A 17,089-nucleotide genomic window follows, 5' to 3' on the forward strand; every position below is an offset into this window, starting at 1 on the left:
TTTGTTCCTCTAAAATTTCTCTCTGCTAAGCATTCACCTGCGTACCTGTCCACAAACCTAGAATCCTCCTCTCCCTTAAAGCCAAAAGTAAGTCTTCTTCCCTTTTCCTTTGCTTTTATTTCCTTTCCTAGAGTTCTTTCTGATTCTTAGGCTTTAGGATGGGTTTTGCTTATCTTTTGAATGCCGGATCGCCCTTAGTCGCTTTTAGGCAAAACTTTAGCGTCCCTGATGATGTGGAGATGGCGTATTGCCATTAAAGCGAGATCGCTCTCCACAAAGGGGAAGGCACGGCCTTTTTCCCATTGATGTCTATACTAGAGGGCGGGGTTAGGTTTCCTATAGACCTACTTTTACTTAATACCCTTAGATACTATGGATTAAGTCTCGACCAACTCCCTCCCAACTTTTACCGGGTAGTGAGTTGTGTGAGTAGGTTAAACCAAATGTTTGGTTTGCGATTAAACCATCATGACATAAACCACATGTACAACCTATGTGGAAAGAAGAAATCCAATTACTATTTAAAGACTAGAGACACGAGGGTACAGCTAATTTCATGTTTGCCGGACTTTAATAGGAACTCTGCCGGGGAATTCATCTAGGTGCACGGTAATTGGTTTGCCGGTGGTATCCCTCCCCCCTTATCTCGGCGCGAAGTTGGTTCGTTCTAATCTTTAATTTATTATATCCCTTCCGTTTGTAACTATTTTATTTACCTTAACTTTGACTCGCCATCTTTTGCTGCAGATGGTTCGGTGTTTACCCAGGACATCAGAACGGTTCACGTTTGGGACCTGAACTTTGTGCTCAGGTCCGAAATTTTTGTGCACCGGGACGGGCAACTCCGTGCATCTCACCTCATCCTCGGCGTAGATCCGGTGTACTCCACTTGGCAACCCTTCAGCCAAGCACTTATTGTTGACAATCCTCTCCTCTCCTACATAGACGTTCGGCATACGAACTTTCTTCCTCCCAATTTTACCTTAAGCGAAGCTCGAGACCTCTGCCCGCGATACACCTGTTCGGACGAACTCGTGCCTATAAGGGACGAATCAGCCGAAGCAGCCTCTAGATATCTCCGGGAACGTGCTCACGAGGCTGTTCAGCGTGAAGTTGTACCTGTAGAACCTGAGGCTCTTGTTCCGGTAGCCGAACAAGAAGTCGCAGAATCCAGTGACTCTTCCAGGACGCATTCTGTTCCTAAAGACATGGTGACTCGTAAGACTTTGACCGTTAGCCATTTTATTCCTGGGGCAAGTCAGGTCGTTCAGCAGCAGCCATCCCAAGGGCGTGTCCTGGCTCCTTCCACTCATCCTCCACCTCCTCATCCTTCCGGGCGGACTCGTAAGAGACAACAGGTCACTGACCTAACTTCCACTAGCCCGGGAGACGCTCAGGTTCAAACTCCCCACCAACCGTCCAGGGGTGTCACTATTCGGGAGCCCCCAACCCAGGTTGGGACAAACGTGGCCTCATCCTCTAGACCAGTGCAGTTATGGCAACCCACATTTGAGTTGGATGGCACACCCCTCCCGATTAGTGCCAGTGTTCGGGCATGGGAGAAAGGAGAAGGGGGCCGTGTTGCCTAAAGCTTAGTGCACGGTCTCCTTTTACCTGAGGATGTGAGCGCATGGGATCGATGAGTCCATGGGGAGAAGACTCCAATGGCACATTGTCGCGGTAACTTCTCTTCCTTTGTACATTTGCTTTTTACACATATGCTTATTATTGTCGTATATGTTGCTTCTTCAAGTTACCGTGCGTGAGTAATGTTGTCTCTAATAGGCCGCTTAGCTAGCCCATATCTTGAATGAAAAGGTGAAGGACCTTACTGAGGAGGTTGACCGGGAGAAGGTCGGCAAGGAAGAGGCTGTAAAAACGGCTAAGGAGAAAATGAAAACTGTTGAGGCTGTCGAGAAGAGGGCCACTGCCTCGGAGAAATCTCGGGTGTCGGCTGAGAAAAGGTCGGGGGAGCTGGTGACGCAGCAAAATGAAACAGAAGTGAAGCTGGCCAAAGCAACAAGTTTAAACGCTACCTTGTTCGAGGAAGTTGCTGATTTATGGGCGACCCTGGAAGCTTGTGAGAGTAAATGGTATGATGAGGGTTTTGCCGATGCAGAGAAGGGCGTGGAGCCGGTAGTAATGCAAGCTCGGCAGCTATCTTTTTAGGAGGGTTGGATGGCTGCCCTATAGGCCTTAGGGGTGCTCAAGGACTCCCCTCTTAGGGACCCTGGTCGGATCCCCTTTCCAGGCCCTGCCCCAGCCACACAAAACCTTGCAGGACCAAATGATGAGGATGAGACAGATAGTTTGAGGGAGCTAGTGGAGCAGATTGACGCTCATGTGGAAATGATCGGGACAGAAGCCACCAGCAACCCCCCTACTAACGGCCCTTCTGGTGAAAATGTTCATCTCCAGCCTTCTGTATCCGAGCACCATTCTACCGAGACGGCCTTTGAGATGCAGCCCATGGATCTTACTTCCTGATTGTTGAACCTGTTTTACTTTATCTTTTATTTGCTTCTATTTAGTAACTTTTATTTTGAGTTGGTTTGCCCATGTCGCCAGGTTGTGGCGACTAAACAGTTAATTTCTGGTTTCTTTACTAAACAATTACTTAATTTCTAGGTTTAAACTTAATGTCACCAGGTTTTGGTGATGAAGTAATTGATTTTTTATGCTTGATTTTGACTAAGGTTTATTTGCTGGCCAGTTACCTTAATCGTTTTTATGACTATGCATCTATATTTTAACCTCTTTGTAAATATTTCAGAGTTTCCGTGCATGCACGTTTCATTAATGAACAGGGCATGTTTCTGCCCTGGAATATAGTATTTTCTTTTGTAATACTTCTGTCCTTAGAACGTTTTGAATAAGGTTCTCACTTGCTCGGTGATAGGGATCGAACTGAGAAGCAGGCTGTTGTCCTTAGAAATTTTTGAATAAGGATTCCACTTGCTTGGTGATAGGGATCAAACCGAGAAGCAGGCTTCTGTCCTTAGAAATTTTTGAATAAGGTTTCCACCTGCTCGGTGATAGGGATCGAACCGAGAAATAGGCTTCTGTCCTTAAAAATTTTTGAATAAGGTTTCCACTTGCTCGGTGATAGGAATCGAACCGAGAAGCAGGCTTCTGTCCTTAGAAATTTTTGAATAAGTTTTCCACCTGCTCGGTGATAGAGATCTAACTGAGAAGCAGACTTCTATCTTTAGAAATTTTTGAATAAGGTTTCCACCTGATCGGTGATAGGGATTGAACCGAGAAGCAGGCTTCTGTCCTTAGAAATTTACTAATTGCTTGAATCTCTTCAGCTTCCTCCGTGTTTATCAACCGAACGTACTAAAAAAAATAGAATTGGTTGGGCTTGCACGAACTAGTTACATTGTTATCATATTAGTTAGTACAAAGTACATTTTTCCGTGCATGGACGGTCATTGATAAAACTTCTTAAGATTATAAGCATTCCAAGGCTGGGGCAATAGTATCTCATTCATGTTTTCTAGATAATACGCTCCTACACCTGCAATGGCTGTAATTCTATATGGTCCTTCCTAAGTTTGGGCTAGCTTCCCGACGTTTGTATTTTGCATGCTTCATACTGCTTTCCTCAGTACTAGGTCTTCGGCATTGAATTCCCTCACCCTTACATCTTGGTTATAACACCGGGCAAGCTTTTGCTGATACTCAGCTAGTTGTATAGTCGCTGTGTCCCGGTATTCTTCAAGTAAATCGAGACGCTCCCTCAGCTGACCGTCATTCTGGGACGTGTTGAATTCTGAAACTCGCATGCTACACAAATGAACCTTGGCTGGTATCTCGGCCTCCGCCCCGTACGTGAGAGAGAATGGGGTCTCCTTCGTAGACTTCCGAAGAGTTGTCCAGTATGCCCACAAAACATTGGGTAATTCCTCGGCCCAGTTACCCTTTGCACCTTCCAGTCTTCTTTTCAAGTCATTCACGATTACCTTGTTCACCGCCTCAGCCTGGCCATTACCTTGGGGATACGCTGGAGAGGAATATCTGTTCCTAATACCGAGGTTGCTGCAAAATTCGCGGAAAGCTCAGTTGTCGAATTGCAGTCCATTATTTGATATAAGGGAGTCTGGAACCCCAAACCTGGTGATTATATTCTTCCATACGAATTTCTTCACATCTACGTCCCGGATATTAGCTAGAGCCTTCGCCTCCGCCCATTTGGTGAAGTAATCCATGGCTACCAAAACAAATCTTCAGTTGCCCGTTGCCCGGGGAAATGGTCCGAGTATATCCAGCCCCCATTGTGCGAAGGGCCAAGGACTACTAATTGGGTTCAAATGGCCGGCAGGTTGGTGAATCAGAGGGGCATGCTTCTAACATTGCTCACACTTTCGAATGTATTCCGCGACGTCCTTTTGCATTTGGGGCCACTAGAATCCCTGAGTCATTGCCCGGTGCGCCAATGATCGTCCTCCTACATGGCTGTCGCATACTCCTTTATGCAGCTCGGCCAAGAGTTGGCCTACTTTCTCTGGGTGTAAGCACAAAAGATACGGTCCCCCGAATGACCTGCGATAGAGCTTCCGGTCTTTGGACAACCAATATCGGGCAGCTATCCTGCGGATCTTGTTGGCCTCATTCTCATCGTCTGAGATTCGATCGTCGGCTAAGAAGTCAATGATGGCATTCATCCATCTCAGTCCAAGTGTTGTGATTGTTGTGACTTCGACCCTTGCAGCCCCTTAATCTCCCGCCACCTTAATGCTAGGCTCGGGGACAAGTTCCACTATGATTAGTCGGGGAATCTCCTCAGCAATTGACGATGCCAGTGTGGCGAGAGAGTCGGCATGTCTGTTCTGTGCTCGGGCCACTTGGATCACCTTCGCCGTACAAAAGTTACTTATGGTCTGCTTTACCAATTCTAAGTACGCTTTCATCCGAGGATCTCGAGCCTCAAAACTTCCCTGCACCTGGTTGACTACGAGCCGTGAATCTGAATAAATTTCCACATCCCGGGCTTCTAACCTTAAGACTGCCCTCAATCCAACAAGCAAAGCTTCATACTCTGCCTTGTTGTTGGAGGCGTTAAACCCCAATCTGAACGAATGCTCCAAGAGAATACCCTCCAGGGTAATTATGACGATCCCGGCTCCGGCCCCTTTGGCGCTGGAAGCACCGTCCACAGGCGATGTTCCGACTGACAGACCATTTCCCCTTTAGGAGAGAATTCCGCCACAAAATCAGCTAATACTTGCCTTTTTACTAAACTTCTCGGCTTATACCTTACGTCGAATGCCCCGAGCTGTGTCCCCTACTTAGCTATTCGTCCCGTGAAATCTGATCTTTTCAATAATGACTGTAGGGGGTATTCGGTCAACACATACACGGTATGAGCCTGAAAGTATTGAGACAACTTCCTGGTGGCATATATTAGGGCCAACACCAATTTCTTTAAAGGCAAATATCTGGTCTCTGCGTTGACTAAGGTCTTGCTAATATAATACACGGGTTGTTGTACTCCCCGGTCTCTTAAAAGCATGGCACTTACAGCATGGTCGGATACCGAGAGGTACATAAATAGCTCCTCTCCGGGCTCTAGTGCAGTCAACATCGGCGCCCGCGTTAAGTATTCATTGAGATCCTGGAAAGCCTTTTCACATTCATCATCCCACCGAAATCCCTTCCACTTCTTTAAAAGCTGATAAAATGGACAGCAACGATCCGAGAATTTTGAGATGAACCGATTAAGAGCGGCTAACATCTCAGTCAACACTTGTACTTCTTTCGGATTGCTCGGCAACCTGAGATGCTTCACGGCCTCTATCTGGTCGGGATTAACCTCTATCTCGCGGCTGGTGATCAAGTACCCCAAAAATTTGCCAGCCCCCACTCCAAAGGCACATTTTTCCTCTTTAAGTCGCAATCTATGTTTCCGTAATACCTCAAACACCCCCTGAAGATCCTCCACATGCCGTGCCTCTTGCTTACTCTTTACCACCATGTCGTCAATATACACTTCAATCGAATGCCTAATTTTATCCAAAAACATCCTCGTCATCATTCGCTGGTATGTTGCCCCGGCATTCTTTAGCCCAAAGGGCATCACAGTGTAATGATAATTAGCGTCGGGGGATATAAATGTTGTTTTCTCCTAGTCTTCGGCGGCCGGGGCAATCTGATGGTATCCTTGAAAAGCATCCAGGAAACTCATCCTCAGGTGCCTGTAAGTGGCGTCCACCAATTGATCAATTTTTGGCATGGGAAACGGGTCCTTTGGGCATGCTCGGTTCAAGTTTGTGAAATCCATATAGACCCTCCATTTGCCGTTCTTCTTCCTGACGACCACGGTGTTTGCCAGCCACTCCGGGAAAAAGGTCTCCTTTATTGCTCCGACCTCCTTCAACTTCTCTACCTCCCGCCTTATTGCCTCAACATGGTCTTTGGCTGATCTTCTCAGCTTTTGCTTCTTCGGGGGATACGAGGGGTCTACATTAAGCTTGTGGACGATAAACCCGGGATCAACCCCGAGGACTTCATAGGGGTTCCAAGCGAAGACATCTATGTTTTGAGTCAGAAACAGCAACACTTGGACCTTTCCTCATTATTCATGCTCGCTCCAACCTGAAAATATTTATTAGTGTCCGGTAATATCTTTACCTTTACTAGCTCCTCAGCGCAGCCAGCCCCCATTCCTTCTCGGGGCCCCTGCGATTGCTATAAAGGGACCTTTCGGGATGCATTTTCTCGCTCAACCTGCTCCTGTTCGGACCGCCCAGTCCCTTTGTCTCTTACTAGTGGTCCGGTTGTTTCTCCTTGATTAACTTGATTCCTCCACTTCCAATTAACTACAGCAATAAGAAACTGTCTGGCCGCTTGCTGGTCTCCTCCTATCACGGTGACACCCTGCTTGGTTGGGAACTTGATCTTTACATGTAGGGTAGACGGGATAGCCCCCATTGAATGGATCCACAGTCTCCCCAGGATGGCCGTATATGAGGAAAATGAACTTACTATTGTAAATGTCACTGCCACCTCCTTCCCTCCCATAATCACGGGAAGTGAAATTTGACCTTCAGGAATCACTACTTTACCATCAAACCCAACCAAGGGTGAAGTGTGCTTCATCAGGTCCTTTTTCCTCAGTCCAAGTCCCCTGAACAGATCCGGGTACATTACGTCAGCCCCGCTTCCTTGGTCTACCATTACCCTTTTTACTAAGAAGCCATTTATCCGGACCATGACCACTAATGCGTCATTATGTGGTTGGATCATCCCCTCCAAATCGTCATTGTCGAATGAGATAGGCTCCCGCGCAAACTTCATCTTCTTACCTGGCAATTGCAGGTCCGGGTTACCTTCTACTGGTACTATCATCAGCACTCCTTTCCTTCTTCCTGCACTGAGCTTTTCCGGGGCAACATGGATAACTTCAATCACCCCTACAGGGGGTAAGAGAAGGTTTCCCTTTTGCTAAGTATCTTGCCCTGCGATTCTGTCCCCTGAGTCCAGCACGAAATCTTTTAAATGCCCGGCCTTGACTAATTGCCCGAGGTGATCCTTCAACACTCGGCACTGTTCGGCAGTGTGACCTTTGTCCCGGTGATAAGTGCAGTACAGATTCTGATTCCTCCTGGATGGGTCCCCTCCTATCTTGTTCGGCCATCGAAAATATGGCTCGTGTTTGATCCGGTCAAGAATCCTGTGTACCGGTTCCTTAAACGTCACATTCACTTCTCCCATCTGTGTGGTCGGCTCTTGAATCGTCAGACCCCCCCAAGATCTGAACGGAAAACCAGTTTGCCGGGGACGATTCATCATTGGTGCTTTGCCTTCACTCTACAGCCGGTCATCCTCTAATCGCTTATATTCCTCAATGCGTCTCATAAGCTGCTGCATGCCTTCGGGAGGCTTCTTGGTCAACGACTCTCGTAGCCCGGAATCCTCGGGCAACCCCATCCTAAAAGTGCTTGCTGCGACCTTTTTGTTATCCCCACCTATCTCATTGTATAGCTCCCAATATCGGCTGGCATAACTACGGAGGGTCTCTCCTGCCCTCATTTTCATTGACAGAAGCGCATCTACCGGCTGAGGCACTCGGCTACAGGTCACAAACCAAATGCTGAACTCCTGAATTAGCTCGGAAAAAATACGTATGGATCCTTTCCGTAACCCGTCAAACCACCTTAAAGCAGTTGGTCCCAGACTCAAAGGAAATAGCTTGCACATCAACGCATCATTATGAGTATGCAAAGACATCATTTGAATATAATGATTGACGTGCTCTACTGGATCAGTTTTCCCATCGTAGCAATTGAATGGTGGGTGGGTAAACTTGTTTGGCATTTTGGCCCGCTCGATTTCGTCCGAAAATGGGCACCGAGCTGCTTTTTGCAAAGTGCGACTCATAGCATCCATGGTAGCATTTCGAGGCCACCTTTCCTCTGGGGAGACTAAGTTCCTAACTTGATTTTCCCAAGAATGTGAGCGGTCTCGGCGTTGCCCCGACTTCTGGGAGGGAGACCGGTTCCTATATCGTCGAGATCCCCGCGAATGTGAATGGTCTTTGTATTGATGGGATTCTCAGGAATGTGAATGACTTCGCTGTAGCCGAGATCCGGACTGATTAGATCCCTCCCCATATCTATTTCCCCTGATGCTGACCTCCCGTTGTTGGTCATCTCTGTTTCTTCTTCGACGCCTACCCCTTACCTCTAGCTCCAAACCCCTGACTAGTCTGTGCAGCTGTTCAAGCTCTTTATCTCGTTCCTCCCTCTGCCTATGTCCCGTAGCACCAGAGACTATTCGTTGGGTTTGGTACGATCCTTCTCCCGTGCTGGACATTTCTTCTCGTTGGTCGTGCTCCCTATCTTCTCGTTCCTTCTGTCTGTGCTCTCGCCAGCTAGACCCCCGAGAAGACCCTACAGATCCACTTTCCGTGTGACCCCCCAAATGCCTTTCAGACATTTTTCCCGAGCTCAAGTCCCTCTAGAACCACAGCGTCGTAGGAGAGCCCTACGGTGGGCGCCAATTGTGCGCACCAAAAACGGGTTTGTTGGGCCAAACCGTTACTTGGGCTCACAACTTATTTGTATGGTGGGTCTGGGTATCCTATTTTGGGTTGTTCTAAGCTTAGAGACTCAATGAGATCACTTTTCTCTCTTTCTCTACGTTTTCTTCCTCCCAGACCCTCTCTTTCTCTCTCTTTTCTCCTTCCAAAATTGCATCCCCTTTCCATTCATTAGTTTCTCCTATTTATAGTCCATTGTTAATGGGGGGATCATCATTATCTTTTTAACTAGTGCAAAGAGAGGTTCAATGTTGATAAATTTAAGTGGATGTTTAGGTATGAGTGGCTTTGGAAATGGTTCCCACTACAGCAAGTGTGTTCGACAGTGGAGTTTCCTAGGGTTTTGCCGAGTACTCAAATGGCAATATGATTGAGCATGTGTATATCGTTCGGGGATGATTTTCCGGGCAGTATGTGAGCGGGGCACCCGCAGTTTGCTTTTCAAGTATTCAGACAACACCCAGCTTAGACTCATAGTTATTGTGGGTTTGGGATGGGATCCTTAGCGGTGCGGAGGTTGGACCCCCGGCCCATATTATTAATCCATGGCCCAAGGCCCAAATGGACTTGGATGTTAGGTGCCGTACAGTACACACCAATACCAACACCTAGGAATCTCTGAGAATTCTTTTTTTGATAAGTAAATCTCTAAGAAAATTATTCTTTACCGTAACATACAAAGTAATCAATTTTTGTTCAAAGAACATTATACTTTCAGATTTAACAATTTAAAACATGCAAAACCCAAAAAAAACCCAACATCAAAAATAACAAAATCATGACTTAAAATTATCTTTTAAAAAAAATATAGTCTAAAATCTACAATGTATAAACAAAATAACAAAATATTTTTAGATTTCAAAACCCCACAATTTCAATCCCCCTTACAAATAAGGGAACATGTAAGAGAGAAAACAAAACTTGAAAATTAAAGTGAAATGATTAAGTTTAAAGGATTAGAAAGATTTTATTTTGATGAGGTTTTCCCTGATTTCAACAAATAGAGAGGAAAAATTAGGAGAATATTAGGAAAAGAAATTGGTACCTTTGCTTTGACGAAATTAGAGACTCTAGATTGAAGAAATATTCCACTTCATCTCTACAGAGAAAGAAATTGAATTTTTTAAATCCAAAAGGGTCGAATTGAAACAAATCCATTATTGAAAATATCTAAAAAAATATTCACATATCAGAATTTCAAATTCCTTAACCCTAATTTCTGGAACCAAACCCAACTGTAATTGTAAAAGTTTGAAAAATATGGATATACATCAATCGAAGTTTTTGTTTTCCTTAATCACAAAGTAGAGTGAAAGCTATTGAAAGGAATTTGAACGTAGGTGTTTTTTTTTTTAAGCGGTGTGATTGCAAAGGGAAGAAATTAGCACAACTTATTGAGTAAAGCAAAAGGTGTGGTCTTTTGATTCGGTTTTGAAGGTTTTTCTTTTATCTTTTCTAGGTTTTGGTTTTACTTTCCATCATTTTCTGGGCAACCAAACAGATATAGAAAATAGTAGAGAGAGAGACCACGCAATCATCTCCGTACACTGCTTGCACTGCTTCTACTTCTGCCGTAACTTCCTCTTCTTCAACAATGCTGCTTGCCATTGTTCTCTAAGAGAGAGGGAGAGATTTTTTTTTTCCTTTTTGTTTTGGGAGAGAGAGAGAAAAATAAGGATGCTTTCAGTTTTAGGTTTCAATTTTTACTTTTTATGTGTTCTAGCGAAACACTATAACTTTTGGAAATTTTTTTTTTTTTGATAGGAACTTTTGGAATTTTAATGTAAACGTGGCAAGTTTTTAAGGGGTTTTAACCGGTTATTTTTTTGTTTTAACCATCAAACGGGGTTAAGATTGTAAAAGAATATAACTTATTTAATTGTGAAGGTGGAAGATTTTTAGATGGGTCTTTTAATTGTAGCATTACCAAACAATGTAATTTATTGTTGGCTAAATTTTAAATAGGCTTTTAGGTTAAAAAAATTAAAGCCAAGAAAAGGATGAAAATATATATCAATAGAGACATATATCAATAGAGAAATAATAATGAAATTAAATATCAAAAAGGAAAACAACAAAGGCGATTGTATTCTCCAAACATTCAGATTTTAAACCATCCATGCTACAAATATGACTATTAAAATCAAGGGTTGTTTCCATTTGGAAGGTAATTAACAGTTCAATGTTTTTTTATTATATATTTTTTTCTTTCTTTTGAGAACAATTTAACAAAACATAGATCTGTACAAAGCATAAATTAATTCAAATTTTAGGGGGAAACCAAAAAAAGTACAAACCAAAACAAAAATCTGCCAAAGAAAAACTAAATTTTATCAATACAACAATTGAACAAAACAGAACTCAAGAAATTGTAAAAAAAAGAAAAAAAGAAAAAAAAAGGGAAATTAGGGAAAAATGTAGGCAAATCTTAAACCTTGATTAAGTAGCGCGGCAAAACAGTATTTAACAAAATCTTTCTTATCTATCTATCTGTTTGAAACGCTAATTGAATGGGGAAAAAAAAACATGCCTACCTTCTACTAAACCCATTTTTTTTTTTTGAAAACCCTAGAAATGGTAATTGAATAGAAAACAAAAAAAGGGGGAAAATGCCTACCTTTTGAATTGTCTGTTGTTGAAGAGAAGGGACGGTATAGCTTCTAAATCGCTTGTTGTTGAAGAGGATGAACAAAGATTTTCAGTTTTCACTGTTGCAGAGAACGAATAGAGGTTTTTTTTTTTTTTTTTTTTTGGATTCTCTTTTTTCATCTATTTGATGGGTTGGAACACGCTATTCCAATCTATGTGTATATGGAGTTGCAGTGAAGAATCGCAAGTAAGAGTGAGTTTGAATTTTGATCGGAAAATACGGTTTGGGTTTTTGGGTCTTTGTTTTTTTTTTTTTTTTTTTTTTTTTTTTTTTTTTTTTTGTGGATAAGCGGTTTGGTGTTTTTATAATGTGTCTCTCCAAACGTTTGATGAAAATGAGTCTGTCCAACGCACCTTACGGTATTTTAAAGAATAAGTTGTATACGTGTCAGTTTTTAAGTGGCATTTTTTCCTAACGTGGTAGCATTTCCTTAAAGGCTTCTGCTTTTATATATAGTACTAGTTGCTAACCCGTGCGATGCACAGGAAAACTATTGAAAATAAGATTTTAAAAAGAAAATTTTATTAATTTTAGTTTATATTGAATATTTATTTATGGTAGTTTAAAATATTATTTCAAATCTTCATTTCATTTTATTTTAGTTGGATTAACTTATATAATTAGAGATTAAATTCTATAAGGACGTGGTGTAAAACCCATGTTTTACCCCTCCAATCCCAACATGTCACATCATCTTATCACATATTTAAGAATAAACACAATCACACTCAATCAATTCTAATACCCATATATAAATCCAACCAAATTGGAAATCTATCGAGATATTATTAGGTGTGGTAGGATGTATTGAATTTTAAGTAAAATGCTAATGTGGCAATCACTTATTGGATGGTGTAAAACATGGGTTTTACACCCCATCCTTATAGAATTTAATCTCATATAATTAAATGAAATGCTTACAAACAAGAGATGACATTAATAATATACTATATATAGTTAGTGATTATTCAAGATATCATTCAAATATGACAATTTTTTTTTTTTTTGGTTTTAAAAAAAGAACAATATTAATGCATTGAAACACAAAATACCATATTGTCCAATAGATATTACAACTTTAAATCTAAAACATGAGTAGTGATTTTTAATGGACTGGGGTAATAGCACAACTTTTAATAGGAAAAAAAAAAATCTGATTTAAAATTTTTTGGAGTAACATTGTAGTAAAAATGCCGAAAGGAAGCAAGAAATTCCATTGAAAAATGCTACAAATACATTTGGGTGTCTTTTTTTTTTTCATTGAGCAGGTACATCATTGTTTAGTAGAGTCTTAATACATGGGGGACGCTCCTCCATCCAATACATCATTGTTTAGCAAACCCAGCCAGTTCTTTGCTTCTCATGCTATCTTCTTTGTTGGTTCGTTTGTTCAAGGAAATCCATAAGAGAAAAATATATTCCTAATAAAAGAACCAACTATGAAGTAGTCTGTTTCTAAAAAAAAAAAAAAAAAAAAAAAAAAAAAAAACACTACGAAGTAGTCTAACATCATTAAGGAAGGATGTGGCCAATGCTCAAATTGGTAGGTCCAGCTGACTTTACTTCATCTACTGGACTTTTAAATTCACACTCTACCTCAACTGCTTGAAGCCCAAAATCCACAGAGGCCATGTACACCCTTCAACAGGCTATTTAGACCGATTATTTCTCTAAGCTTCCATATATTCCATTGCAAGTGTACAGGTTGTTTGCACCAAATCCACTACTAACTTCAAAGTTTCATCCACATGCCTTTGGTTCCGATTTGACCATAATAGCCAACCTCCACCGCAACTAATACAATCAACTGGATTGGTTAAAACAATATATCAAATACTGGGAATATAAAAATACAAAACTTGGTATTATGTATATTATACCATTGAAAGATTTAAATATCATTGTAGGCTTCTTGAATTCCACCCATTACAAAAGCCACGGCTTAATTACATCAAATTGGCCTTTGAAATCTTGATCTCCTTCATCCTTGGAACTTGGAAAATCAAATTTCTGGACTAATTGAAAATTTGTAAATATTTCCAACTATCATCTAACAATGAAATTATTATATCTTTTCAAGAACAAAAAGGAAAACAAAGACCAAATGTTCTATGTAGCAAATTTGAAACCTATCACCAAGAAAAAGAATTAAACCTATTGGAAATTCATTAATTGGTACCAATGCAAGTAATTGGTACGCTAAAAGGCTCATATTAATAACAAAAAAACAAATAACCCATCTGAAATATAAGATCAAAGTTAAATCAAGATGATTAAATACCGAAACTTCCTCCCATTAAGGCAAAACATTCAGCCATAGCAACCCAAAACACCAAAAGTAGATCACCCACATGAACAATTGAAGTGGAGAGAAAGAGCAATATATAGAAAATAATAATAGAGTAAGTAGGTCTTCAATTGCAAGCGAATCTGAATTCTTACCTTGGGTTCAGATTTTACTCATCAGAGAATCCTGCCTTCAGTTGCAGATTCTTTGTAGTTGGATGCTGAGTGACCTTGAGAATGAGAATCAGAACGGAAGACTTTGAAGTCTGAATGGGCCGTGGGTCTTTGTTTTGGAGTAAGGAGAAGGGGTCTGTCTGCTTTTATGTTTTGGGTTTTACAAATATCAAATCAGATTTTGTGTTTTATTTATTTATTTATTTTTATTTTTTTTAATTATCAGGTTTTAGAAATATAAATTCAGAATTTTTGTTTTTTATTTATTTATTTATGTTGATGTCGCTAGCCCTTGCGATGCACTGAATAGTTTAACAAAAGTCAACTAAAATTATTTTAAAATGAAATCAAACATTAAAGGAAAATTAATCTACTCTGTAACAATTATTGCAAAAATGGTAAAAGAATGAAAAATATTTATTGAAAGCTTCCTCTATCATACAAATGCTAATATGTAAACTCTACACAACAACAATAAAGTTAAAATATAAGAGCAAAAGGGAATAGATATCAAGAGAATACAATGACCAATAAAGAGAGAAGAATCTCGTAACAAACAATTATTATCAAATAACAATTGTGTAAATATCTACACTACAACATTGGATATAGATATTATAACGACAATAACAAACAAAATCAACCACATCTCAGTGGAAAGTTCAATGTCACTCAGTTGCAAGCTCACAAACATGAAACAACTGCCTCCATATCGTCTGCATTTACATGGAAAATTGGGTTTCAAGGCTTTGGCAGCATCAATGCAATATTGTGTAAAACCCCCGCACTTGAGCTATGTGCTCCATATAAGCCTACCAAGGATTATTTTTAAGAACAAAATTTTCAAACTCAAAAACTACACACAATAATTTTACGAAACATACTGTCCCTTTTCTATGACTTAATTTTGTCATAATATATCCCTCCTTAAAATAGAGAATATTCAATGTTCACCATTCAAATTTGTGTAGTTTGACTAATTTAAATTTCAAAGTGCTATATCCAACCAAGAGCCATAAATAAAAATTAGAGGGAGGAAGGCCAGTTTAAGGGCAGAAAAAATAAACTCCAAAAAAATTCAAACTCGTGTCAATAACAAGCATCACCTCCCAAAATTTTGGGCTCCTTTTTTTTAGCAAAAAAAAAAATCCATTTTCAATGCACTTCTTAAATGATTGGCTCAATCTAAAATACAAATATAATGTACAATAATAAGCTTATAAATTGAGGATAGCTCCCATTGTTCAATTCGAAGATTCAACTTAAATCAATCAATTGGTAGGACAACCCAAGAAAAATAAAAAAATTAACACTACTTGTATTATGACTTTGAGGAAAGAAAATATATTGATGCGTAGATAATCGTGACGATGAGAGAATAAAACTTTATAGGAAAAAAATAATATGAATAAATTGCTTGTGTATGCTTTGAAGCTACTACCATCTCTATCAAAATTTTGAGGAGAAAAATAGAATGAAATATATTAATAAAAACTAATATATAAATTTTATTATTGATGCAACGATTTCTCTAATGTTAAAGTGAAAAAAATAAAATTCACACTCACAACAACTCAAAACCTTTACTTAATATATTATATCATCCATATCATCCAGCCACCGCTTCCATTCCAGGTGATCATCTCTAACCACCTTCTGAAATTTTGTGGTTGCCTATGCTTCTTGCCCAACACAAAATTCTGCTCCCCACCATTAAACAAAACTTCACAACTTCGCAGATAAATCTTGTCACATTTAGAGATCTCAAACCAACCATTTTCATTGTAGAAACCAAAATACACACTCAATAGTTCCACCACTATAAACTATACAACAAACTGAGCTATAGCAAATCTTGGTAACACAAAATCTCATAAAGGATTTAAAAGTATATTCCAAGAGGAAAAATAAAAACAAATTTTTAATACAAATAGTTAGAGTCTACCTTTTAATTTGGAGTATGTACATGTTTTTTTAAAGAATATAATCATATGAAACTTGAAAGCAAGTTCAAAAAATAGGTGCAGTACATAAAAGCCAGTCATTCATTTAAGTTGGAGAAAAAAAAACTCCATTCTGGTTCAATTGAAAAAGCATAAAAAAAAAAAATGACAGTCATGTTTTTACATCACACAAAAAATGACATTGAGAAAATAAGGCCAACAAATACATCTCACCCGGATTAAATCAACAACACAGCATCACATTCCCTACTTATCTTCCTCCTTACCACTCTCCATGTATTATGACTTCTAGAACAACAACAAAAAAGCACTTACAAATTTTATCAAACAACTTGTGTACGTGTAAGAAAAACAACACTTAATGAAAAAAGAGAATTTTAAAAAGAAAAGAGAGTACCATGTAGTAGCAACACCAGCATCAATATAATCAAGGGTTGTTTTTTCTCTCAAGGCATGTGCAAGCTCCTTTGTGCCTAAAAATTGAAAACATAAAATGAGGTTTTTGTAGGTACCTATGTATTTTTGATACCACATAAACAAGCAAGTTTGGTATGAAGTTAAAAGATTTCATGTACATACTCCAATTAAAAGGTACTATGACACCACATAAATAGGCAAGTTTGGTTATGAAGTCAAAAGATTAAAAATTTGTAATATACCTTTTGATTTTGCATAATGATAGAGGTATTCATTAAAGTTTGCTATTTGTTAAGTCTCTCTCAACCATCTCTCTGAATCTCTGCCTCAAATTTATAATATCTAATACCATGCCCATCTTGCATAATCATATAAAATTGAGTTATATAACTCTCAAACAACTATACTAACCAACCTCAACCTTCAAAAAAAATTCCCACAAAATCCAAAATATTGGCAGCCCCAACATAACATTCTGTAGGCTATCATATAAGACAAAGTAGAGATTATAATAATTTATAAAAAGGAAAAACCAGTGTAAATGAAGACGACAAT

At 39.8% G+C, this 17,089-nt stretch overlaps 2 protein-coding genes across 2 annotated transcripts; both read right to left on the reverse strand.

Annotated features, from left to right (window-relative positions):
- Positions 1-6,127: 6,127 nt before the first annotated feature.
- LOC126700482 (uncharacterized) lies at positions 6,128-7,716 on the reverse strand. Its single transcript, XM_050398652.1, has 3 exons — positions 7,566-7,716; positions 6,703-7,415; positions 6,128-6,568 (listed from the first exon to the last, which is right to left on the reverse strand). Exons 1-3 carry the CDS (start codon positions 7,714-7,716, stop codon positions 6,128-6,130), a joined length of 1,305 nt encoding a protein of 434 aa, XP_050254609.1.
- A 96-nt stretch (positions 7,717-7,812) lies between these two features.
- On the reverse strand, positions 7,813-8,391 carry LOC126700490 (uncharacterized). Its single transcript, XM_050398664.1, has one exon. It carries the CDS (start codon positions 8,389-8,391, stop codon positions 7,813-7,815), a length of 579 nt encoding a protein of 192 aa, XP_050254621.1.
- Positions 8,392-17,089: the final 8,698 nt, after the last annotated feature.

The sequence above is a fragment of the Quercus robur genome, chromosome 2, assembly GCF_932294415.1.
Source record: "Quercus robur chromosome 2, dhQueRobu3.1, whole genome shotgun sequence".
Lineage (NCBI taxonomy): Eukaryota > Viridiplantae > Streptophyta > Magnoliopsida > Fagales > Fagaceae > Quercus > Quercus robur.